Source organism: Tripterygium wilfordii, chromosome 11, assembly GCF_013401445.1.
Source record: "Tripterygium wilfordii isolate XIE 37 chromosome 11, ASM1340144v1, whole genome shotgun sequence".
NCBI lineage: Eukaryota > Viridiplantae > Streptophyta > Magnoliopsida > Celastrales > Celastraceae > Tripterygium > Tripterygium wilfordii.
The window spans coordinates 1,493,664-1,520,817 of NC_052242.1; the positions used below are offsets into that span (position 1 = coordinate 1,493,664).

The window sequence follows — 27,154 nt, forward strand, 5'->3', positions numbered from 1 at the left end:
GTGAGACATTTAAGCTGATTATCACCAACTTAAAACTTGTACTTATTCAACATTGTGATAAATCCTCCCAAACATTTGAAGTTAATTAGTGATGATTTTAAGAGGGCTTTCGGGTTCTTGGGTATTTGGCCACAACGAAGCTAAATGCTCCAGGTTCGATACTCCCGCTCCACATATTGAGTTTGCATACATCTTGCTTGTCCCAACCCCATTCACTACTATAGCTTTATACACGGGTGTTGTTTACCTTTACCACACATCATACATATTGGATCTTTCTTGTCAATCATACAAAAAAGATTCGATAAGCAGCTTTGCTATGCACTCCATATTTAATTGCAGAACAAGCAGTCAAGGAGCCAGTAAAAAATAACTGTAATCAACTATTCAAAGCATCGTCATTATACACATAAAATCATGACCAAAGCTACAAGGCTTAGCTACCAAAAGTAGAGGAACAATAAACAAAGGGAAAATAAAAGGACCAAAACATGAGAAGGATAGATGCACCGGGCATACCGGGGTAGATGCCTCATGCCCGCAATGATCAGCAGTTGTAGCAAAGCAGCACCGCCCATAGTCCACATTAAAAGGAGAAAATGTTTGCAAAATGTAAATTTGATCACTAATGATCTTAGAGTTACAGGCATCAATGCCTATCTGTACAGAGCTCAAGGCCAACTGAAAATTTTGAACAGAGAGCCCAAGTTGCCACTATGGTTAATACACAACATTCTAGTCTAGCCTCATAAGAATTCAATGTACACGTATATATGTTAACACTTGATTCCTGACTCACCTACTCGAATGAAGGAGAGAGAAAAATCTGTTGGGGAGAGCATCTGCTCATCTCAATGCCACAAAACCAATTGCACAACAATGTTATTCAAGCCTCCGCATATATATTCCAATCAGAAACGATTGTTTAATAAATCTCCTTCAATCAGTTCAAGTGATGCTAGTAAACAGCATGCATCCTTGACGATATGGGCAAAAACTTCGTAAGCATGGGATGATGCTGAATGCAAGAAGTTTCAGCCAACACCAGAGTTTCCAATGTATGTGGCCTTTCAAAATATCCTGTTGGTGCTCTTGAGGAACAAAAAGAAAATGAAGTTTTATTAGGAATCTTACAGCTAAAAACAAGTAAGCATTGTGTAAGTACGAATATTGTATTTGTAAATGAGACAAAAACAAATGAGAAAACATCATCAGAACATCAATAACAATCACCAAAAAGTATTTCTTTAATAAGAGCTCCATCCGAATGGACAATAACATTCTCAGTCAGAGATTGATGGGATTTGGCACGGCAAGAGAAAGGCAGAACATCTACAAAGACATGCGTTTGAGTCTCTATCACTCAATCTTCTTTCACCTATTTTCTGCTATACTTTCCTTTTTATGCCTTTTTTTTTCCAGAGATCAAGATACTTGTATTCCAAAAACAATTGTTCACAAATTCTCCATGTGTGATTTTGGGGTTTGGGGGATGATATCAACAGTTGTAACAATTATAGGAACATCAAGTTTAAGAGCCACACATATTTAGGAATGAGTTGTGGAATGGAGATTGAGATCGGGGGGCGTAGAGCCGTAGACTTGAAAGCAGAAAATAACTGACTGCATCACTCTTGGAAACACCGCCAACTAAAAACTGAGGGACACAACTATCATTAGACACATGGAGCTTTTGACTTCCAGCCAGTCATGCAGACAACCAGAACAGTCTTACATTACTTTATAAAAATGCCCCATAATCAAACATGTCAAGTGTCTTCATCATCCAAAGAAAAAGAAGAAAAGGTTGGGATTGGGGTGAAGGGTAGTGTTTGGACTTACAGAATATGTGTCTTCTCAGTGACTTAATAACGATGATAAAAATTGGTGTTTCCCATAAAATTAAAGATGGCAAAACAGAGGACGAAAGTAAGTACTTTCCAGGGAGCTACAGCCCACATTGTCTTTAAAACTAAGAACATGCTCGAATCACAAACTTGGAAAGTTAAATTTAAAAACCGTAGAAACATACCTGTCGCACTAACGATCAAAGTAACCCATGTCCTGAACTGTAGATCTATCTTGCATAAGCTTTAGACTTAACATTTCGAGGAATACTAGCTCTTCGAAGCTGAGGGTTTTCAATAGAATAAACAAGAAGGCTCCCATCCTTGGCCCCAGCTAAGAAGCATTCTTCTTGGGTTACAGTAAGACATGTTATTATCTTCCCAACTCCATCGTACCTTTTCACAATCTCTAGCGTGTTCATAGACCGTACAATTATCTGCCCTTGGTCACCTGCACAAACCAAAAACTCACCACAGCCACTAAGTTCAACACAGTTGAGACGTCCATTAGACTCCGAAGTAGCGAGGTGGTTTCCATTGATAGAGTAAAGGTGCAGACTAAGGTCATCATCAGCATAAAATACAATTTGCCCATGCCGAGAGGCAACAAGCTTTGATAATGGACAACCAGATGGGTGGCGCAAGGATCGTATATATCTTCCCTGCCGGAGGGTATGGAAAATACAAGTTCCATCTTTTGACCCACTGATAACTATATCAAGCTCCACACTAACATGTAAGCAAGTGATTATATCGTCATGCCCACATAGAATGTGGAAGGGAGTTTCAACAATGATGTAATCTTTACGGGGAAGTTCTGTCTGCATGCTTCGAACTCTCTTTTCTGGGGCTCTGACACGGACGACTTCCCAAACCATTACAGTAGTGTCATTACTCCCAGTTGCAAGGATACTTCCATCAGCTGTGACTGCAGCATATTTATCGATTTTTTCAAAGAAAATAAATCAATTATAGTTGCTATCAAAAGACAAAACAAGCTGCAAGAAGTATGAACCGTGCAAACGATATTAAGAATTAACATGAACTATTGATTTCTAAAAAGTATAACTCATGCAGGCATGTAGTTGGAAGCTTCAGTGTCACATTTCTCACAATCCACTTTTTGACTCAAAACAAACAGAACAGGTTTAAAGTAAGAAATACATGAAATCCTTGTAAAAATAGACCATCTCACATTTGCTTTAACAAAAAAGAAAATAATAATAATAATAATTGTTAGAATATATATAAATGATGTGAATGTCCCAACCCAACAAATTAACTTATTGGGTTGAATAGCAAAGTAACTAATCTTACTATGGTGTCAGAGCAAGAGGTATTGGGTTCAAACCTTAACTTCCACAATTTAAACCCTCATTTGTTGTTACCCCAAGTGTGGGCCTTTGTAAGAGTAGCCCTAATGTTGGGCCTCATTTGTTGTGCACGTATTGGGCCGTTGGATTGTCCGGCCCACACGTAAGGGGGAATGTTAGAATATATATAAATGATGTAAAATGCCCAAACCCAACAAGTTAACTTATTAGGTTGAATGACAAAGTAACTAATCTTAACAATAACCAAATCAGTTTCACTGATTACCAGGCCAAGCAATTTGAATTTTAAATAGTTACAGCCACTGTCCTCGAAGCCGAGGGGCATTTATTTCCCTAAATAAAACATTGCCATAAGTTCAAACATCCCTCAATAGGACTAGGGAGATGATAGAATAAGAATAAGTAGACAGCAATAGCTATGATATCCCCTTGTTAAAGAACTGCAAAAGAAAATAGAGGACAAAATATGTTGACACCACATTGCCAATGCCTACAATGCTAACACCCACTTAAGCTGTAGAAAATCTCAATTTAATCAAGAACATAGCTACGTACACCAAAAAATTTATCATTCCCTCAGGGTATATTTTTCACAATATAATCCCACAATTTAATTCATATATGATCAAAATTGTTTAAAGTTTAATTCTTGGCCAATCCAACTACTTTGAAGTTTGAATTACTCAAAAAAAGATACCTGCAACACAGCTAACCACATCCTTATGCTGTCGGATGCTTTGCACCATTCTTCCATCATTTAACGAAATAACTTGGAAACTATTTTCCCAATTGCCACATGTGATCAAGAAATTCTCAGTCGGCGTTTGCAATGTTGCAAAGCATTGTGCTCCAAGCTCTATATTTTCGTTCAAAGGGCTCCCAATTTTACGAGGAGAAAGAATATCGGAACCAACCCCAAAAAAGGGATCCTGCAAAGGTTTGGAGGTATTTCAATGTAAAATTCTCCTTAAAAATCTGTGAGAAAGGTGAATCTGCCACTATAAGGGACAGCAGGGGTTGCAAAAAGGGGAAATATATAATCAACCTGGGAGCCAGAGAAGGTGAAATTTCCACCAGATTGCAGTTGGGTTGTTAACCACATCTTAACTGATAAGGACAGCCCCTGATTCACGAGGATAATACTCGAGTCCAATACTCCAACAAATAGTACAGCTGAAGATGGATCACTTGTACAGCAGATTATGGAAGTCAAGTTAATTGAACCTGGTGCGAAGTATAAAGGATGAGCAATAGGAATTGGTGGCCCTCTTCTTGGGTGTTTCTTCCGAAAAATCTGGATTGGTGTCTGGCCAAAATTAGCAATTTGATCCTCAATCGCAGATCTCTGCAACTCATCTTCCATATTATCCAGATCCACAGCACCTTCATAAGTAAGGTAATAAAAGATATTTGCAGCCTGTAGTTCAATTTCAGTTTAAAAGAAATTAGTGGATTGTGACAGATGAAAAAACAGCAATGACCAACAAAATGCAGTAGTATGAAAAAAACTAATGGGAACAATCCAAAAGTACCTCCAGTGCTGGTTTTCCACGCTGCTTGTACCCAAACACCAAATCAATCCAATGATGGAGATTTGAGCTGACATATTCACTTTCAAGGGCCTCTCTATTTTTATTTATAAATACTACAGGCGAATCCTGCCAAGAATTTCAAACTAAGGTTCATCGAATATCAAATTGGAGATACATAAACACTTCTGAACCCATGGAAAAAAAAAATAGCAAATTGAGTTGCTGCATCTTGTAATCTTGCTGCAATATATCGGGAAAGATGATATTTCACAATTTCATGCAGTACAAATTGTAAAAGATTTTATAAAGTTAGAAAGCCTGATTGCCGAGTGCCGCTCACTAAGCATGTCACTATCCTAATCATAATTCATATATGTGATTGTGATTCCTCAACAATTCCACAACACACTTCAAACTCAAAGAAATAGACAAGGGCAAAGTACATGAGTCGCATACCTTGGCCCAGGGAGGAAGACAAACATCAGCAATAGGTTCCCCGTCTTGTTTCACGCCAAGATGGTAAGAATTTGAATTCACAAGGAACTCCGGCATGTAAAAGAACTCAGGAATTAACTCCTTCACATCACTTGTATTAGAAAGACAATTCCTAAATGTTCCTTCAATACTTTGAAAGAGACGATCCGCATGGTCAAATTTTCCACCCTGTCCAGGAAAAGGGTTAGAGAGTTTTGGAGAGTTGAGAAAAATATATCAAGTAGTTCAAAGACTATAGGGGACCAAAAAATCAACCATCTTAGCACCAATACATACAGGACAAAAAAACTGTCAGCACAGAGATTATCATCTTGAATGAAATTAGAGTATATAAAATTATTGAGGCTCGACTTTCATAGATTCCTAATCAATATGACATCCATTGACATCAACCAACAATAGGCTTTCTTCAGTTCTCATACTTTGTGTCACTGGTGCTCATTACCGTCTTTTGGCACGCAGAACCCTAGAAGCATGGAATGGGATTCCCTCAGAGAGGAGACTAGGGGGACTTTCTCAAATGGCTTCCTAGGGGAGCGCACCTTCCTTATTTTTTCCAACATTAAGGTACACATTCTAAATGTTATACACACAAACTAACTAATAATAAAAAATAGATACATAAACCTAGTATCAATCTCATCCACAAAAAAGATGTAAACTTCATTCACCTACATCACTCTGAAATCAAGGTTAAAGAAATGATTTCATTGGAAATAGTTAGGCATTGAAGTTTCTCATCTTTGTGTGCCTGCCTATATTGCTATTGTTGCAAACGTACTTGGTGAACCTTTTTATGCAAAAGAAAGGATTAAGGAATGGTGGGCTTTGAAGTATCCTAAAGAGCCACCGTATTCCGTTGCAAAAGCAAAAAAGTAATATTATAATTTCTTTTAGAAGATAATATCACGAGAAACCACAAAATAATTGCCGTGTCAGTTTTTGTTGGGAAATGGGAGGTGTTTGTGTATTATCTTATGAAACATACTTCTACCATAATGAGTTTGCATATAGCAAGCAACACATCACAAGATACTTGAAATCAGGATATCAACAAAAAGTTACCTGTAAATTACGGTGAAGTGATGTGAATGGCTCTAATCTAAGAAGGTAATAAAGCACCATCCCCATGCTTGAGTAATGAGACCCATAATAGAAACTGCAACATGAATATATTAAAAGTTAACTATGAGAAAATTTGGTTATCAAATGCTTATGAAAGGACCACCTGGTATTTTGACACTAGGGGTTGAGAATTACCTAGGAATATCAGGATCACAGAAACTACGGTACCTATCTTCAAACACCTGTAATTATAAAGTCAAGTTATTTGTGAAATTCTGATTCAAAGACCCTGCATTCACAAAGATATGTACAAACCTCAAAACGTTTTGCATCCAGTGCTCCAACAGGTTTAGAGAGGTCCCTGAAAGTTGATGACTTGTTAAAATCCAGAACCTCTGAGGAATAATCAGCCAAAACCCAAGGAAACACAGGATATTGAGTTAAATCATTATATGATCTCCCAGCAAGTGTGTTAAGAATCATTAGATATTCAAAGTTTGTTATTTCCCTTCTCCTCCAGTTCTCTCTAGCAGCTTCTGCCATCTCCAAGGCTACACGTCTATCTATAAATGAAATAGCTACACTCTTGTCCTTGGTAGTTCCTTTTGGAAACAGGAATTCATTTCTGGTTGCAACTATTAAGTTTCCAACCTCTTTTGCATCTTTCTGTGATGCAAAATTCAAAAATACAGGCACAACCGAATCGCAGAAGACAACCTCGACGGCAGTGTATCTGAGCAGGTAACGGGTCCAGTGCACAGCTTTTATCTATGCAACAAAAGAAGCATGTCAAGAACAGATTCGTGTCAGATATCACAGAAAAAGATATTTACAGCAAGTTGAGAGAGTTTCTAACCTTGCCAATATCCCATCTTCTATGTCTCTTCACATGTTTTAAATTCCTTTGGCGATTGTTTACATTTATAGCCTCTAAATTGTCAACAGAAAGCCCCTTTTCGGAATTCAAATCAAAATATACAGGCCATTTAAGAGACTTCTGCTTTTGATCACCTTTGGTTGAATCGTTGCTGCTCAAAGCATGGAAATTTTTGAAAACAGATGATCCTCCAGAACCTTCAACCAAAAACTCACCAAAGAAATGCAAAACACTCTTCATGACTGCCAAATGCCCAGCCAATTTCCTCTTTGGAGTCACAAGGATACACGGAACAGACAAAAGAACCTGAAAAAACAACCGCACCAGTTATGCTTGAATATTATTTAACTATCCATGCACTCAGGAGTCACATACCTCAGAAGTTTCTGTTTCTGGCGAAGAGGAAGAAGAATCTTTCCTATCCTGTAGAGTGTCTTGATCATTGCTACCTTTAACTAGCTCTGAGAACTGACTGTCAGAAGGATCCTCAGAAATGGATTCCTTATGCCCACTTGGTTCACAGTCATTTTCACTAGCTTCTGAGCTTCCCTCGTCAGTTATCCTACGTACTCCTTTTAGTAGAAACCGCTTCATTTGCTCAGGAATATGTCCAACAAAACTAGGCTTGCTGTCATTAGTGGGAAGAGCAGCTTCACTGCTTGGGGCAGATGATGGAGGATGGCACAAAATCCCATCAAAATGATAATTCTGTCTCAACTTAGGTCTGCGACGCCATGCATCTTCTGTTTTGTCAAGTTTCCAATGTTTTGCAATACAATTTGGAAAAGGATTAGCAGACCATGGACCTCTCTCATCAATCAAAATGCGAAACATGTGTATCCATTTTTCCTGTCAAAAGATAACAAAATGTTTATAAGCAAAACAAAAACCTTTTTCAATTTAAGGAAAAACAAAGGCAATAAAAGATAACCCAATGCACAACGGTCGAGTTATTATAGAGTCAACAGAGACCAAATGTCTGTAGTCTTCTCTCTCATCATTGTGGAGAACTTATTCTATTGTTATACTCATGATGTTGAGATTGCAACCTCACCATTGTGCCGAGGCTTGTTTTCAGAAAATTGGGGTAGGTAAAATACAGAAGTACATTCTTTCAGAGAAAAGTATACATACAGCAACATTTTGCTGCTCTTCCTCATGAGTAAGCTGGAATGCAGCTCTTCTGCCATCATCAGAAGTGAGAATTTTGTTCAAGCTACTTTGTATCTCATCTTCAAATGCTTTCCTGTTGTTAGAATCCACTGAGGAATTGTCATCCATCCTAACATGGAGCTCATGCAGCTGCCTGGTACGATCAGACTTTAATGTATTCATATATTTAGCCTCGTCAGAAACCTGAAGAATGGAACTGAAGAATCAAACAGTAGACAACATACTGGACGAGGAAAATTATTTTCAATAGATGCCAAAACTCGGCTTCATCAGCCCTCGTAGCAAAAATATTTCTGATAATCGCTTCTATACATTTATTGGTCTAACTGATTGTTTAATTAGCCCGTAATGACTAGCAATGGGAAAGGTTTTATCTAAAACTGAAATAAAGTACACCAGTTTAGTACAGAAAAAATGATTATGAACCCATTAGACTCTCACATAAAATGACCCTGAGCCTAATATGAAAAAGTATGAACATATATTGAGACAACAATAAGTAATACGGGGAGCCAAATAATATAAATGGAAACGTACTGCTGCAAGCACTCGATCCTTTTGAAGTAGGTTGTGGATAGACCCTGTATCCTTCAAGTTGCTCCCTGAATCGGCAGAGTCATCTCTACCCATGATGCTGGTGGCAAGAATTGATTTTCCACAGTTGACTGTTTCTCGTATCAAGTGTGAAATCACATGAAAACGAGCACCATCATTCAACATTCCATACTGCGACCTCACTGCAAGCAAAGACCTGGCCATGATAGAACAGATAGTCACAGTTAATGAAGAATATTTTACCGCAAATAAATAACCAATTATATCAGAGGGATTCTGGGTATACATTTATTGAGATGACACGAGTAAAGAAATAGTACCAAATGAAGAGCTGCAATCTGCTCTTGCTTTGCTCATCATCAGCAGCCAAAAGAGAAGGCAAAAGAGGAATAACCTGTTGGACACATCGGGATGCTCTTTCAAGAGAAGATCTGCAAAGATATAGGACTAAAAGCCAGAAAACAATTCGAGGGCACTTCTCCCCCCTTAGTAACATGGCCTTGTCAACATTTTTGTTTGGTTTTCCACCCAAGGCATTGCCAATCCCCCCTGACACAACCACTGCAGCCATTTCAGCAGCAGGAATGTTCAGCGATTCTACTAAGCCACGAGCTCTTTGGCCAAAAGATGGACCAGCCGATGATGCAGATTTGGGTAACATCTTGCTAGGTCCTTTACCATTCATCTCACTGATAACAATCCATAAGTTGTCATATAAATTCCACCACTTGTCATCAATTATGCCATCTTCAATTTTGTTTGGCTGCTTACCATCCCATGGATTTCTTTCCGAAAAAACAACAAAAAGTCAAATGAGAATACGAGATCCTTATGGAGCACAATCCAATGCAAACTACATGCTTGCTCAATATAGGGAGGGGGGTAGACAGATAAGAGGGAAGTGACGGAAAAGCTCGGATTCAAATATCAAAATCTGGCTCTGCTTATACGTAATTAGAAGGGAAAAAAAAGTATAGAAAATAAAATTATAAAACATTTCTGCGACAAGATACAACTAGCCAAGAAAAAACTTCTATGACAGCATACTTGAGTGCAATAGCCATTTAGTTTTTAAATCTCTACAATAAAGTTACACCTCTTGCAGCAGCGTCATAAAGAGAAGTAAATTGGAAAGAAAATAACAAAAAAAATAAAGAGGATGACAAACTAAAGCTACTAAACGGAATTCTCCCTCAGAATGCCGAGAAAAGATTCAATTCCCTTAATCTTAAAATTAATTATTGCTATGTACTACAGTACCCTGGCAAAATAAACCATATCAAGGATTTGCATAGAATTTGAGTCATCATAAAAGAATCCATTTTCGTATTAATTTTACTCATACAGCAAGATTTATGGCAAATATATAGAAATGACAATGGGCTATATGCATTCACATACCCACTTTATGCTACCAAATAACAAAACCAAGAAAAAAAAAACAGTAAGATAAACTACGCCCACCCCTCCCCCCCCACCCCCCACGCACGCGATGATCCTTTCCCCATGGTAAAGATGAATGTTATACAATATTCTAACACTCCCCCTCACATGTGGGCTAAACAATCCGACAGTCCAACACGTGCACAACAAATGAGATCAACACTAGGGGCTCTCACAAAGGCCCACACTTGGGGCAACAATAAACTGGGGGTTTAAATTGCAGAGGCTAAGGTTTGAACTGAAGATCTCCTACTCTGATACCATGTTAAGATTAGATACTTTGTCATTCAACCCAATAAGTTAACTTGTTGGGTTGGGGGATTTCATATCATTTATACAATATTCTAACAATGAACTTTGTTAATAAGTCACCAAGGGAAAAGGGAAATCACCTAGTTACAACATCTCCTAGTTACACATTTAGATGAGTATGGTTTGGTGCTATTGCATTATCCTTATGGTTGTTTTGGATAGTTTCATGTTTCGAATTTAAAAATGCAAACATTAGCGTACTTATATGCACAATGAGTATGCCTAACTACTGTGGGTCTCAAAATATCGCCACTCAAATCTAGGTCTAATCCAAGACCTCTTCATGACCAAAGATCTACTGCAGCCCACTCACCGCAAGAAGTTATTGTTCTGATATACGACCCATTCTTAAACTCATGCTTGTATTATATTTTTGCAAACATCACTCTTCATTACAAAAGGGCTTCCAATATCAGGAATGAAGTTCTACGAGCTATAAGATATTAAGATTAACTTGGGTGGTGACTGGGGACAGTGGAACATGAGATTAAATTTGGAGTATGCAACTGAAGGAGTGAGAGGGAAAACATTATAAATGCCATCCCCCACCCCCCCGGGACGTGAAAAATCCCAGTAAGTTGCAGAGGAGCAGAAGGTAAACATTATAACTATCACTTACAATTCTCTCATTATGCAGCAGAGCAGCTGTGTGACAGCAGTCCACTGCATTTAACTGATTGAAATACAGTAAACCAAAGAATCATAAGATCAATGCATTTTATCAAGAAAAAGGTTTTGTTGTTTAACGTCCTATTTATGAAGACAGAACTCAGTTAATATGAACTTTATAGCAGCCCTATTTCTGAAGTAGAGAAAAAGCTGATCCTAAATAATGACGACAACATGGAAAGTGTTAGAAGGTACAAGTGAAATGATAAACTATATATTCCCAGAAAAGTTATAAAGTACAAACGAAACGAAATAGTAAACAATATTTTCCCATAAAAGTTAGAATCTATTGCAATTTACGAACCCATATTGCAAAAAAAATAATCTTTACTCCATTTCTCCAACGTTTTGCCCTCCTTCCTATACAATCCCTCCACCCCTCACAGAATGGCAAAAAAGAAAAATTCAGTATAATAAAAGTTAAACGCTTCACAAATTTAACCAGATCAACTCTTCGAAAAAAATAAAAGGAAGAAGAATTACACTAAACCATCTTTTCAAAATTCTTCAGAAACTGAGAAATGCATTCAATTTCATGTTCCACATGTTACCAAAGACTCAGTAAGCCAAAAATTCCGTGTCATTCTAAGTACGGCTTTAAGAACATAAATGATGGAGAAATTCACAGTACCTGGACAGCTTGTCATCAAATTCTCCTTGCAAAACTTCATATAATGCAGAACTATAATCTTCATGCTTTTCGAATTCGAAAGTATCAAGAGATGTTTCAGAGATATTCGCAGGAAACTGCAAGGTCGGGAATAAATAGAATGAAAATGGTCCTCAATGGCAAATAGCGAACATGAGAAAAAACTGTAACCGCATTATAAGTAAAGGCCTTCAACGCAAAAGTTACCGGTAATCTATGATCTTCAGAGATAAGCATCTCATCAACAAGTCGTAAGAGATATAACATATTGTCTCGACAGGGCTGTGCAATGAAAATATTATCTTCAGAACATATGTCCACCAGTCTCTGAGTCAAGTCCTCATATATATCTCGAAGTAAGTATCGATATGAAATATTGCCCTGTCAGATGAAGTTGTTAAAGAAAAACCACTTCTTAGACAGTAGGATAGATTAACAAAGAGTAATTCAAGCGGAGGAAATGCTTATGGCTCTTAGGACTCTGACATACTTGCTCAGAATGCATAAGCAGGAAATTCACAGTCTCTTCTAATTGTTGCCAGCCACCTTTTACAGTATGCATATAGTGACAAAGAACCACACTGAATAGACTCCTCGCTAAATTCTGCTCTTTTGCCCCTCTGTCACCTTGGTTTTCAGATTCAACTCTGTAGTCTTTCAATACTTCAAGCTTCACAGAAGCTGTTAACCAGGCATTCCACCCATATTCCTATTTACAGTGATCATCAAGTTAGACCATTTTGGAAACATATGCATAGTATCAACTATATGGTATTCATACCATCAGAGCTTCGATATTTGAATAATTTGAATCGAGTAGATCAAGTAGATCTTGAATTATTTTCATTCTTGCAGATGCATCCTCACAGCAAGACAAGAATCTAAAAATTAGAACCAAAATCTGAGGAAGAAAGAAATGTGAGCTATTTCCTCTGCTTTTTTGCCTGTCAACCTGGTTATGTTTCTGTAACACCTGCACATATTCAATTTCAAAACTTAGCAGTTCAGAGATATATTCCAAAGCAATACAGGATAAGTTAGCATGTGTCAAAATAATAGCCTCAGAAACCTGAATTACAAATGAGAGACACAAAGGTGACGCGGATTGATTTGCATCTTCATAATTACCTGCTTGGGACTAGCACCTCCAAGAAGAACATCAAACAAGGTAGCACACAAATTATCTGTTTGAGGAAATCTGAACAGCCTATCAGACATCACAGAGAAAATTGGTTGCATCCTTAAACTGATTTTCTTATGGCTTTCTGAAAGAGATTTGGATCTTCCAACAGCAAGATTGAAAAATCTTGTTCCCTTCCTCTCAGATGGGAAACCAACCAACAGTCTTCCCAGGAACTGCAAGCTGAGCAACCTGATTGGCTCATATTCCCTATTGAATAATTGAAAGAAATCAAAAATAAATATAAGATAATGCCTATACTTTAGAGACGTTCCACGTTCTCCGAAAGAAAAGAAAAAAAGAATAATTATTATGCATCTCTGATTTCAAACACTCAGGCACAGTCTCTCCCCAACAGGAATTCTACTCAACAGTGATTCAGAAAAGGTTAAGTGCATCCGTGTGTCTGCATCTTGCATATATTTTTTGGAGCAAATGCATTCAAGTACACGTGTAGCATGCGTGTGTGTGTAAACTATGTTAATTTTGCCTTTCCCATTAGCTAAACCGTTTGGTTTAAAATGAGTTTGCGTGGTACTGGAGCCCTTAACTTGCATCAAGCCTTGAGTTTAAAATTCGATACTTCCTATTTAAAATTAAATATTTCACATGTTGGTTGTTTCAGATTAAGATGAGTTACTTTTTCATTCAACGCAATAAGTTAACTTGTTGAGTTGGGGTATTTAATATCATTTATACCATATTCTAACACTCTCCTCACATGTGGGCTGGACAATCCGAAGGCCCAACCCGAGCACAACAAACGAGGCCCAACACTAGGGCTACTCTTACAAAGGCCCACACTTGTGACAACAAAGTTTGAATCCAAGACTTACTGATACCATGTTAAGATTAGTTACTTTACCATTCAACCCAATAAGTTAACTTGTTGGGGTATTTTACATCATTTATAACATATTCTAACACAAAGTATTTTTCACCTTTCCCAAAAGTTTAAAAGTTTGCAATAAGTAGTGTTTCACAACCATAAATTTTTTTTAAAAAAAAGGTACCTTGTAAGCTAGTTCTACTCTAGCCCAAGCATGCTTAATGGTTCGATTCTGATTGGTAAATATCATGTCAATAATAGATTGGCAAAGTATAGAATTAAATGGCTGCAACATCTGGACGGATCCAACACTAGAAATGGTGATTCTCCATTATCGCAAATCTAATGATTGGTAGCACACTAGCACAGTCAGCTTAATCAACAATGCCTTCATCTGGTTGTAATATCATCACAACCAGATGACTTGCAAGTCATCCAAATCACAGAGTCAATCTGTACGACATACCTTTGAAGAAGATTGACAAAAATGTGACAGCCACCGATCATATTGACTTGCTCAAGGAAAGATGCCAGAAGTTGTTTCTGAGAAATAGCACGAATAACCATGTGCAAAACATCCTCGATACATGTCATATCCTGGCTCGTCTCAAAAAAGGCTATGAGCGCTTTTATATCTGCTGCTGCAATGCTCTGCCTACATGCACAGAGACTTCTAATTTCAATTTGAGAAAAGGCAAAAGCTGAAAAGCAAAAGGTGATAATCTGCTAAATCCCATCCCATTTTTTAGGGAAAAAAAATGATGAAGTGCAATGAAAATACATGTTGGGGACACTTCTCTCAGTGGAAAACCATTATACCTTAGGCTCATCTCACCAAGACTCAATAAAAGAAGACGGATTTTATGAATTTCTTCTCTATTTGGTCTTTCTCCAATAACTTGTTTTGTAATAGGATGCAGCAGAGGCTTGCTTCCAACAGCAAATCGAGATTTCACGTTATCCCAGTAAAACTGGCGTATTATATCAATAACACGTGGGAGTCTGCACAGACTCTTGAGCAACCTTGGATCATTGTCAAACTGTTGAATGAGAAACATGTAAAGTTCACGCTGCACTTTGTATACCGTGTAAAGCCAAATGATAGGATTCAGAAAGATGCTAGATATAGCATCCTTAACCAGCACCTCTGTCAAACCTGAAGGGGAATACATTAACATTAACACATGCATGAAAATGCATCTTAAACTTCCGTTAGGAAACAATTAAATTATAAAAATAATAGTCGTCACAGAATTCAAATCTTTTCTGCTTAAAGATAACATATTGGCCAGTTAATGATATATACCAGAGTTTGCAACAACATTGAACAGATGCTTCAGAGCTGAAAGCGTCTCCAAGTTAAGTTGATGGGGTGGAACTGACTGCAGTAAAAACCCCAAAATTGAAAAACCAGATAGAAGATGCATTTGTTGCTGATTTGCCAAATTCTCATCTAAGACGGAAGCAATAAGCTCAATAACCTCAGCTGTCATTCGTTCTTTTGTGATAGGTGTAAGTAATTGATGCTCAAAGGATCCATTATCTTCATTTTCATATCTATCAGACTCAGTTATGAGAGGGAAAAACACAGATACACCCCCAACACAATAAACTATCTGTTGCAACAACCGCCTTGAACACAATCGAGTACCATCCATTACAATTGCTTCAAAGGAATTCTTATCCAATGAATGTTCCAACACTGGTGAAACGTTAAACAATTTTCTGCCATCACTTGCCTGGGAAAGGTGACAAAATGGTTTAACATGGCCGAAATGGAAGAAAAACATTGTCAATAACATCATTACGATTACTAGATAAAGAGGGTAAAGAACCTGGGCATTGATTCCGAATATAATTTTAGCTGCCAGACCATCTTTAACGTCAAGAATGCCAATTGGGAAAGGACTATCACAAAAAGGTGCAGCTTCATTATCAAGGAATGAATACATATAGCTTGGTCCTAAGGAATAGATGCTGTGGACTTGCTCAGTTGAAATAGCATCACTAAATAAATAAACAGGACCAATCTGACCATGGAAAGGAAATGAATCTTGAATGAAGTCAAAAGCATTATCATCTTCATCCCGAGGCAAATTAATTTTTTTGCCTATTGCGCAGCTCGTCAACAATTCATTAACTTTTGCATATCTGAATCATGAAAGATAAAATTCAAGACCAAGTTAACTTTTTTCTTGAAGAAGAGAACAAAAAGAAAAGAAAAGAATGGATACAGCATCAACCTGCATCTTTCAGATGACACTAAATTACCATCCACGTAACACCTAAGTAGGCTACCTCCAGAAAATGCCCTTCCAATGCTATGAGTTATGCAAAGAAAATGCCACTTCTTTCTGACTAAATTAGCTTGCAGCTGAACGCATTGTCGCTTCAGATTCACTGACTGAATAGATGGGAAACATTTGTCATCATTTACACGACAACTATCTGAAATAAAATGGGCTGCAGCTTTCCTTCTCAAAGAACCTCTTTTTTAGGGGCAAAAACACAGTTAAAAGTTAAAACTATGAAATTCAATTGGCAGCGAAAGAAAATGGTTCATGAAGCATGAGGACTACCAAAATTGAGCACAAAGAAATAAACTGGGTATGGCATTATTCATAAGAGATGGGGTATAAAATGAATTGCCACTCAAATGAATCACACTACAGGAAAAGAGACCACCACCGTTTTTCATATTAACCAAAAAGTTTTTGTTCTTTAAATAACACCAAATTGTCTTCTAATTTCATCAAAAAGAGAAATGCACTTGAAAATTTTAAAATAACAAAATTATGACAAAAAGTAACATTTGTTCAAAACTGATTCAACACGAAGAAATTTCCCAAAGATAATGCAACTTTTACCTCATAAACAAAGACATCCTTTCCAAGTACTGCCATGCAACCCTTTCCATTTTCAGTGAGAAAATTGAACAGGCCCATTGTCCCACTTCTTGGGAAGTTTTCCACCCTAAGCCAGCATGAAAACGAAAAACCCTTGTTGAGAGGCAACTGCACAGGAGTTTTAATGATGATCCCCTACCAAAAAGAAAGGAAAGACAAATATGAGGTGCAACTCATGCTGCCAATATAGACTTATTGTAGCCATTCTGCCAAAAATGTTGAAGAAATACTAATGTGCAAGTATGAGTGTAGAAGCATATTGTTTCACTAATTACATTTGCAGCAGAAATTCCAACACAATAAAGAATATTAAAAAAAAAAAAAAAAACAAAACAAAAGAAGAGCCATCAATGTGTTTCAGGACAGGGAAATTAAATTTGGATTCCAAATACTGAGTTCATCCTGTATGCTTCATAATCGATGACACTTTACAAAACAAATGGATTGGAAAGGTGTCAAAATTGTTCTATCAAGAATAAAAGTATGACTGGCCAATACCAATTTTTCATGTAAGTCCTTTCAAAAAACAGAAAAAAAAAAATTTCATGTAAGTCATACCTACAATTTAAAAAAATTGAACGTGTCAATAGAAAAGTTATGGAAGGATTATCCTATTAATACATATTTCTTAAGAAACACAGACAAATATTAACATACAGGGCATTTCCTACCCCAATGCACATGAACTTTAGCAAGTATCTGAAAACGCAGTGCAAACAAAAATTCTGCTCTCACAAGTTTTTAAAGTGAAGTGACATAAAAAAGCATCTCTCCCATCTCCACTCTTCGATATAAGTAAAATGTTAACACTCAGAAGGAGGCATAACCGACATTTCTGGTACTCTCACTCACATTTAAACTTAACAAACCAGAAAATGTTCCAAACTGTGGTAATAAAAACCTCAACAGAATTAGGTAAGAAATGCTTCTTTAACGCAGAATCCAAGGATAAAGACTTACAGAATCTTTTCCATTGAGATCAAAAAATGCAGTTGGTCCTTTCTCATTTAACATTGACAAAATAGTAGTCAGCAATAGTGAGCAATACTGCTGCCTAGCCCCAACTTTCTCACTTCGAAGGAGAGCAAAGATTTTGCGAATATCCTTCCCGGATATGCTATGTCCACCGATTACCTGAACCAACTGTGCAATTTTCATAATGACATTATCATTATCTTCTTGGGAAAACCAATCAAGTAGAAAATTTAACATTCCTGCTCTGACACACGAAGCTCGATTTGGAAGCGAATCCCTCAGGAGTTGCTGGAACACGTTTAGCCCCTGATGCCTCAATGAGTCACTGCTCTGCCCAATCACAAAATCACAACTAATGATACAGAATGGTATGATTATACGCATTTTTTACTTTTCTCATAATACAGAATAGAATAACCGTAATCATTTTTCATTATCAAAAAAAATAACAATAACAAGCTAACATTACTACACAGGAAAGAAATTAAAAATCCAGAATTAGAAGAAATCAGGAATCAAGAAAAAGAAAACAATACTAGGGAAATGGATAGACAACCTTTTGTAGAACGCTCATATAGAGAATGATCACATCTTCATTCTGTGAAAAAATTAAAGAGATGAATGAGGAGCAAAATTTTGAGGGATAAATTACATAGCAATAAATACAAAAGAGAAGAAAAAACGAGGCATTTAGTTAGCATAACAAGACAAGAAGAACCCAGAAAGTTTGTCTTTCAGATTTTCTGGTTGGCCAGTGACCTTTATCAGAGGGCTAGCTTTTACATCAAATTTTCCATCAACGAGCATATCGAGGAGGACATTCAAAAGGTGCTCACTAGGACACCATTGGCAGAAGTCTAACAACAAACTTTGCAATGTCTGATACCCCTTCCCAACAAGCACTCTAAATGCAGCCTGCAAAAAAATGATGAAATATGAGTCTGACATAAACCAACTGAAAAACGTATATCCACTCAGAGACATTCACAGTGCCAAATAATTGCAAATACAACACACATTGCTTAACTGCAACCTAGGGGTCAGGGGTCAATTCATGGAAGCAGCCTCTATGCTATGCACCCCTACCCCGCCTCTACTGTGGGAGCTTTGTTCACCGGATTTGTTCAATGCTCCTTTCCAAAGAAGAAAAGCATAACCCAACTCATGACAAGACCAACCCAACTTCTAATAAAGCCGCATAACAAATTTAAGTTATGCAGACAAACATAAAAAGGTGTAAGCCTAAAAGTTGTGGACCAGAAATACTATCCTGCCATCAAACAATCACAATATTTTTTCACACTTGTAACAAAAACTGAAAAACCACATGCTTTAAAAAGCCTTGTGATTCTTAAATAATAACACCAACTAAAGCAAAAAAATCGTACTTCTCGATGGAATTGCTTTCAAAATGCCGTGTGATTCTTCAATGACACCGCCAACTAAAGTTTAAAAAAAAAAAAACCTCTTGATAGAAGCGGTAACAAGCACATAAACCAGATGAGAAGACTAGAAAAACTACACTCTAATTTTTTTCAAAAAAAAAAGAGTCAACCTTTTGATAAGTACCTTTCTGAGCATTTCACAGTTGGATTTCAAATGGTTATGTCCTTGATTCTTGCTCCAAGAGAAAGACCAACATATTGATGGGGAATGAAGCAACATCTTTTCCAAAAAGAAAGATTTAATCACCAAGGCAATACATTTCACCTTTCTATTTTCCGGTCTTATTTATTTTCTTTCGATTGCGAAAGAACAATTTTCTCAAGAATCACAAAGATCATGCCAACTAAGAACAGAGTACAGCAATTCTTTAAAAAAAAAAATTGCAATTTAAACATATCCTTTAAACTTTCTGATTACCACTGCAAGCATCATTCCCTATTTCAAAAGACAAATCATTATCTTACTCCCTCATATAATTAACATTTCAATAGCTCCGAGGAATCAGGCCACCTGCCAACCGAAGTCAAACACGCCACACTTTGGCTGCATGTTAATCCGTTCCCATCTCCTAAATCATATTATCTTCAAGGAAGGATTTTTAGACTAAAATTAGCACAACGTAGCAAGTTAACGGTTTAACAGGTATTGTAACCGTTCTTAATAACTTTTGCCACATTCAAAACATCAGCATTTTACATAGGGTCCACACATCAAAACTGTATATAAATGTAGAATAATGCTTGAGACCCCCAAAAAGTGACCCCCAACAGACCCCCATTTGATGTGGAGTGTTGGATGTCAAGTGGGCCCTACATGTGTGTTTTAAATCAATGGCTATTTTAATGCCACATAGATTTGGGGGACTTTTGGGGGTCTCCAGCATTGTCCATAAATGTAATTCACACATCTCTAATGGAAGAGCGTATCAGTTTTCTTTTGAGGAAGTGAAAGATTAACGTTAATAGAAAGGCATCAAAGGGGTGGCCCCCATGTGCAAAAGAAAATGTTGGAGAGTACCTCCACACAAGATTCCACATTGAAGAGTTTGAAGGGTGTTGAGTCATATAATATTGCAATGGACGGACCCAAGCTCATGAGCCATGGCTTTTGAGCAAGATTGGGCCACCATCGACTTGCATGTTATATCCAATGTCAAAGCCCAAAAACTTGGGCTTCCCCTATATCCAATATTTAACATAAAACAATTACATAGATATGCAGGAAAGAAAGTGAAGGGCACTCGAAAAAGCATGCACATCAATCTGATTCCAATACCAAAAATATGCATTGTGTAACTAGCCATGAAATAAGTGGGGCAAATTTGATAATTCTACAAAAGCTTAGGACTCGTATGGTATCCATGCAATTTCATAAAAAGACCAACTAGATTACCAGCCTATGTGTGCATAAGATAAATTACTTAAAGAGCATAGAAGACACAAACCATTAGCACAGAAGAAGATCTCGAAACAACATTTCAAAAGAAAATTATGATATATGTGATGTTAGCTCTAACAGAGGATTACCTTTGAGGCATCATTGTTTGCAAGCAGAGAGGTAAGAGTCTGAAGGACACTCAAAACCAACTTTTCTCCATTTGCCTCATCAACATTTCCATTTAGCAAAGAGACAACATGCAAAAAGCATTCGCCATCCCGGAATAAGGCTTGATAATACTGAAGGAAGTTACATTTGGTAAGACATTGAAACAAGAAAGGGGTAAATACCAGTCAGCAAACTTAATCACACCAAAAATGAATTTTTCAACTGATTTAAGTAGAAGTTAACTCAGTGCAGGAGAAGATACCATAGGGTCTGTCATGAGCATCTCTCGCATTCCAGCCAAAAGATCAGTAGACAGCTCTGCAGAGCTTTTTTCGCGTTCCTTTATTTGGGTAAAAGTTTCTAAATATTTTGAACATAACTGCAGCATTGCTTTTCGATCTTCCTCAGAAGATGGCTTAATCTGAAAAGCACATTATAATGAATAAAGTAAAATTTCTGTAACAATAACAAGATGTCCTATGGGAAGCAAACAAGTTCAATACCTTCATGAGGTCCAAAATGTACTTAAGCACACAATTTCTCAACCTCTCCTCCCAAAATAAATCAAACAAACAATCAATACACACTGAATCATGCAAAACTAAGCGCCTGGCATCGTCTGCTATAGAGAAAAACTCCACAAAGAGCTCCATGCATGTTTCGATACATTTAAGCCACATTTGGGGTGAGTCATATGAATCAGATCTCAGAAAACCATGCGGCGCAACTTCCACAGAACTACTCTCAACATAAGGGCCTACAACTCCAGACCTCCAGTATTCTTTTGCTTGAATGCAAGCAACTTTAAGCACACGGGTAACCGCATTTAGGGCCATGAAAGAAGCAATAGTTTTCTCAGTAGATAATTGCACCAAACGAAGCAGGCTCTTTGCAAGAACATTGGCAATGTCAGGATTACAAGCAGACTGTTCAAGGGCATCCAATAGCACTGAGACTTCGGGCTGCATAAAAGAGGAGAAAATTAAATAAATTTCACAAAACAAAATAATGCAGCTATTATTTGGAAGGACTGAGTTTGGAAATCAGAAGACTAACTCCTGATTGCATTTGGAAAATACCTTATATTTGAACAACAAAATCAACAAGTTCTGCGAATTGGAAAGTATCCCAAGAAATATTCTCAAAAAATAAATGTCTCCGACCTTATCAGAAACTTTCCACACAACTGTGTTCCAATGTATTCACAGTACCATAAATGAAATCTTTTGAAAAACACAACATCATTGATTATAGCCTTCCCAAACAAACATATTTCCAAGGTATGTCCATACAAGCGAACATGTGGTCCAGTGGTAGAGTTGCAAGGATGCAACCTAGAGTTCATAGGTACAATTATTGGAAAAAGCCTCTCCACGTTATGTGGGAGTAAGATTTGCATACATATTGTTTGTCCCTGACCCCGCCCACTATGGGAGTCTTGTGAACGTGAGTTGTTTCTCTATCCATGTCCATCTCTAAGATCCATCAAATTATGTTTTTTAAAATATTCAATCCTAAATTACTTTTTCATGATTATTTTATAATCCCATGCCCAAGTTCAATGCCACCCAGCCATCATGTAGAATCTAGCAAAACAATGAATATTAAACATAAGGATGAAAGTATAAAGCAATCATTTATGCATATTTGCAAGTTGGAGATTGAGAATTATGTTAATTAAAAATTATACTTTTTTGGTAAATCTCATTTCCAGGTGTCAACATATATAAGTAAATGTAAATGCTAGAATCGTTTCCACAGCACGAAAACAAAAATTGGCAAAACCTAACTGCATATGGTGAGATTATAAGTAGTGAGATAAGATTAACATAGAGAATTTCTGTAGAAAACATATGCCACATGCCACTTTGTACACCCCTCATCTTCACATCTCATCTAGCTAACTGAATAAGCAATTTTGTAGAATGTGCCAAGAGTACTGTGATAGGTGGCTAGGTGCAAAGTACATTTTTCACATAACTGACCATAGGAATCAAGACAACAAAACAGGAACCAAGCTGATTTATTGTGGGTACCAGGAAGCTAAGAAATTTTCATTAACAATTATCACTGATGAAAAGCAACTGGCACCAAGCCGCTAAATGGGTGGCCACTAGGAACCAAGAGCTGCGGAAACACTAGCTTGGGAGTTGTCAGTTTTCACTGGATCTGATGGACAGCCACATATCTGCCAGCACAAGTATCCAGCTATCATTCGCGTTTAATGGGGTCAATAGGACTTAGCTTCCCAGGTTTATTGGGTTTTGGAATAAAATATCTTTCTATTAAATCAACTATACAAAATCATCCAAAAAGAATACTATATTCAACATTTCTTTCTTCCCCCCATCTGCCCTAGCGCCAGTATCCTTCGACAAAAACTAAGTTTGGGTCTTCAGAATTAAGCTTGAATCACTATTAATAGCAGTTAAACACCTAAAATTATCAAGTAGTCACGTTGAACACTAGCATGTACAAACATGGAAGACACGTCAGCAGCCAACACTGCAACTTTGTGGGCCGCAGACAGCACTTGTTGACAAGCTGTCATTGATTTTCTTAATTTTATTTCCAGTATAATTCCTTTGTAGTTGGATTTCCTTCCAAGTGTTCTATAAATACTTCTTTGTTTTTTGCTTGTAAGACCATGCATCTAAAAAAATAAAAGTCCCAACACTGAAAAAATTACCAAGTTATGCACACTCCCGTTAATCGTTGCCGCCAATTCCACGAAAGAAATCACTTGCATCCGAAGGATTTCAATCCCATTGGCCTTTAATTGACTGTCAGAGCTATCAGAAATGGATTCTCCAAGCTTCCCCAAGGAACCCTCATTGGATGTGGAAGACTCAGTGGAAGCTCCCTCCAAAGCTGGTCCAAAATAGAAAAAGTTTTCAGAGAATATGAGGTCCCATATTCCCTCATCCCGTAATATTTCAAGTGACATAGGTGATGAAACAAGAATGTTCCTTAAAGCAATGAGAACACAATGCTGTAGTGCATTAAAAAATATCCTGCCAAAGAATGACAAAGTTAGTACAAGGGAAAGAACAAAGAAAAGGAATATAATAGCTTGCAGAATCCTATTGATGTAAAAATTCACAATAAACCTAGATCAATAACCTTAAATGGCTTTGCAACTCATTTTGATTTGAACAAGCCTTGATGCATGGGAACACCGTAAGGAAGACCCTCATGATCCACTTAATTGAAAGTTCGCTATATGCTAAAGAAACTGGAATGGCAATTCGACCTGTCGTTACAGGGACTGGGGATTTAATATCTTCTGGAGCAAGAACAAAAGAACAAAGTACTTCGCTCAACTTGACAACATAATCACTCCAAAGATGAGAATAAGAAGTATCAGATGGACATGGAACATTAGGCGCCGTTAAAGAAGTTGTTTCCATGCCGTTCTCATCTTTAATGCCAGACAAAGGCACAAGACAATCCTGCATAGAATTATCCTTGTTCTGCTGTCTGTATTGTTGAAGTATGAAAGCAGGGGCACAAAAGCTATTTGCAAATTTGTGAATCCTTCCATTTTCACATAGAAACTGCAAGTTGTTCAAATTACCAAAGCTGAACGCTTGTCAAGGGCATCATCAACATTAAAACACAACACGTACCATAAATCACAACTTATGAAACCTTACAATTTTTCATAACCTGAGGGTTGATTCAAAGCCAAGGTAACCATGAACGCCTATCTCACTCCATACTTTTTCCTTTTCTAGATGTCCCATCATATTTGTCCAATTTATTAAAAGGGATCAGCGAATTTAACAAGTATTAAAAAGAACCTCATGGCTATGGCAATGACATATTTAAAATCACGAACTATCATGCGAAATGTAGATTGTAACTTTGCACAGCCAAACATAAGGGAATGCATCACATCAGCTATTTTCAGTAATCTGTTTTGATAAGGTGAACAGAAAATTGGAACAGAGGATTTTCTAGGATTCCTTTGCAGCAGGTTGCTTTCTTTGTTCATTTAACTTATAAATTTACCCTTTGACATTGCGCATAAACAGCTCACTGTTTAGTTAAATTCTAGAAATTTTAAGTAAAACCAGGTACTTGAAGAAAAAAAAGTGAGTAAACACTTCAAAAAATGTAAGTAAATCTAAAGAAATAAGAAGTCTCAAGAAAGTATGAGTCATTTTTGGGACAATTAAGTCAACAATTCGAAAATTAAGTAAAAAACAGTTATCACTCCTTAGCAATCCCCTTAGCAAAGGAGTGAAACTGTTCAAAACAAGCTTGAACATGAAATTGTTGTACATCATGAAGTAGCAAGGATATCAACAGATTAACTTCAGCCATTATTCGATAAATCATACATGCAAGCACGAGTTAGATACTTAGATTAAATAAATCATACATGCAAACATGAGTTAGATTAATGAGTTTCAAATATCAATTTTTTACTTAAATAAACTTCAAGTGTCATGATAGGAAGTATATTTTATGCTGTCTACATTCATAGGCTTGCTTTCATGTTTCACACTTGACAGATATAACTTTTTAGGGGCCTTTCTCATCAGACCAAGTGAGATCCCTATATTGGCATCCATAATTCTCAAAAATCAAAAGGTCTTTCATGAAAAATGAAGCAAGAAAATGAACATTGTGTGAACTGTGCAAAATTCAAGAGTGCGATATTTAGGATACACAGCCTCCCTGAGAACCTCCAAGGAAAGAACATGCAGCTGGAATATTTTTAACCATGGATTCGCAACTCTGCAATAATAGTCCAATGGCAACATCAGAGCATGCCAAGGAGAAAATGATACGGATTCAAAATAATTTCCATCAAACATAAACACACTTTATAGGTAAACAACTCCCATGTAAAAGCCTCCCGCAATGGGCGGTATCAAGGATAGGCAGTATGTACGCAAAATTTACCCCCACATAATATGTGGAGAGGTTGTTTCCAGGAATTGAACCTATGACTTCTAGGTTGCACCCCTCCAACTCTACCACTAGGCCACATGTTCACCTGTAAACATACTTTATAAAGGAAATAAATTAAAAACATCCCAAGTTTAAAAAGATAAACAAAATTCAGAACTCAATATCTGAGAGCTTGTAATTCGCAGGTTACTATTGAACAGAAAACACTGAAGAACTAATAGTGTCCATTTGTGTTACTTTTCTCTAACTCACTACAGTACCAGCTTCCATAAGTTTTACAACAAATCAATTATAACAGTAGGGCAGGGAGGAAAAGTAGTATCAACCATTTTAGGGATGCATAAGAGAGAGCAAATACATCAACCAAATATTGCACAATCAAGCCTAATTGCACTAGTCCCATATATCGATTGCCACAAGCCTAATGGCACCCACTTCGTAGAATCACATCCTAGGGACTAGAGTAGCAATTTTGGAAACAAAGCCCAGCAAAGCATTAGAGCTATTTAGGTCATTTGAAGGACTGATTATTAGATTCAGATATGAAAAAGAAAGACAACGGAGAATAAGAGCCTTCACTCCAGGTTCAAATCAAACAGGTTGAAAAGCATAGGCAAGAACTGTTTTTAATCAGCTACGCTGCCACCATTTGTTCATGTACAGGTATCCCAGTCAGACGCATCAAACTTACTAAACACCTTCTGGAAATACAATGAATCTAATATGTCAAGATACATTGGCACCCGAAAAACTGTCCCTAACTATGATACATGGCTAGCTAGCAACTGTTAAAGCTGTGATTTCCAACAGCAAAGGAAATATTACAAAAGATTCATCTTCAACATTCAACAACAAAATGATATTAAATAGACTACCCCAGCTAAGTGTCACATCTAATTTCCAGAGCTTGGCATTTGGAAATTGAAGAAGGGACTCGCATTCATGGCTCCAGATAAGAGATCAGGAATATATACTTTTTCATTTAAGTAAAATATACATGGGAGAGAGTAAGGGAGGGGGGGGAGAGAGGGAAAGAAAGAAATAAAGAGCCAAAACGATCACATGATGAACCTTAACAGAAAAATCTAGAGCAAGAACACATCTTATAAAGCAACCAAGAAAAAACCAGGCTACTCATGAAATCAAGTGACATGAAATGCAGAGACAACCTTGCTACAAGATCAGTGGATGAAATACGGAAGCTAGTAAGAACCTTTAATGCAATGAAAGCCAAAATTATCATTAAATCCTTGACCCCAATTATCAACTACATGAATCCTTAGTATAGTTCTAAATAGGAATGAATGGCAAAAGAGAACACAAGTGGTGGATTAAACTAAATTCTCTTATGGATTCATGTACCAGGCGTCAAACTATCTGCCATAAAGGCTTTGATGAT

At 37.1% G+C, this 27,154-nt stretch overlaps 1 protein-coding gene across 3 annotated transcripts in view; it reads right to left on the bottom strand.

Moving 5' to 3' along the window:
* Positions 1-355: 355 nt before the first annotated feature.
* Positions 356-27,154, bottom strand: part of LOC120009375 (BEACH domain-containing protein B) — a 35,067-nt gene continuing 8,268 nt past the window's right edge. For all 3 annotated transcript variants that reach the window (XM_038859940.1, XM_038859941.1, XM_038859942.1), the window contains 34 exons: positions 25,510-25,578; positions 23,956-24,414; positions 23,522-23,846; positions 21,336-21,794; positions 21,095-21,253; positions 20,814-20,963; positions 18,601-18,756; positions 18,398-18,439; positions 17,827-18,171; positions 16,828-17,001; positions 16,204-16,364; positions 15,796-16,111; positions 15,267-15,699; positions 14,780-15,116; positions 14,427-14,615; positions 13,080-13,341; positions 12,733-12,924; positions 12,442-12,660; positions 12,159-12,332; positions 11,934-12,049; positions 9,199-9,663; positions 8,861-9,074; positions 8,285-8,506; positions 7,526-7,999; positions 7,130-7,456; positions 6,589-7,041; positions 6,469-6,515; positions 6,274-6,367; positions 5,170-5,376; positions 4,714-4,839; positions 4,227-4,598; positions 3,879-4,110; positions 2,033-2,775; positions 356-1,091 (listed from right to left, as the gene is read on the bottom strand). In XM_038859940.1, coding sequence (XP_038715868.1) covers positions 2,078-2,775; positions 3,879-4,110; positions 4,227-4,598; positions 4,714-4,839; positions 5,170-5,376; positions 6,274-6,367; positions 6,469-6,515; positions 6,589-7,041; positions 7,130-7,456; positions 7,526-7,999; positions 8,285-8,506; positions 8,861-9,074; positions 9,199-9,663; positions 11,934-12,049; positions 12,159-12,332; positions 12,442-12,660; positions 12,733-12,924; positions 13,080-13,341; positions 14,427-14,615; positions 14,780-15,116; positions 15,267-15,699; positions 15,796-16,111; positions 16,204-16,364; positions 16,828-17,001; positions 17,827-18,171; positions 18,398-18,439; positions 18,601-18,756; positions 20,814-20,963; positions 21,095-21,253; positions 21,336-21,794; positions 23,522-23,846; positions 23,956-24,414; positions 25,510-25,578 — 8,668 coding nt within the window. In that variant the 3' untranslated portion in view covers positions 356-1,091; positions 2,033-2,077. The remainder of the gene's footprint in view (positions 1,092-2,032; positions 2,776-3,878; positions 4,111-4,226; positions 4,599-4,713; positions 4,840-5,169; positions 5,377-6,273; positions 6,368-6,468; positions 6,516-6,588; positions 7,042-7,129; positions 7,457-7,525; positions 8,000-8,284; positions 8,507-8,860; positions 9,075-9,198; positions 9,664-11,933; positions 12,050-12,158; positions 12,333-12,441; positions 12,661-12,732; positions 12,925-13,079; positions 13,342-14,426; positions 14,616-14,779; positions 15,117-15,266; positions 15,700-15,795; positions 16,112-16,203; positions 16,365-16,827; positions 17,002-17,826; positions 18,172-18,397; positions 18,440-18,600; positions 18,757-20,813; positions 20,964-21,094; positions 21,254-21,335; positions 21,795-23,521; positions 23,847-23,955; positions 24,415-25,509; positions 25,579-27,154) is intronic.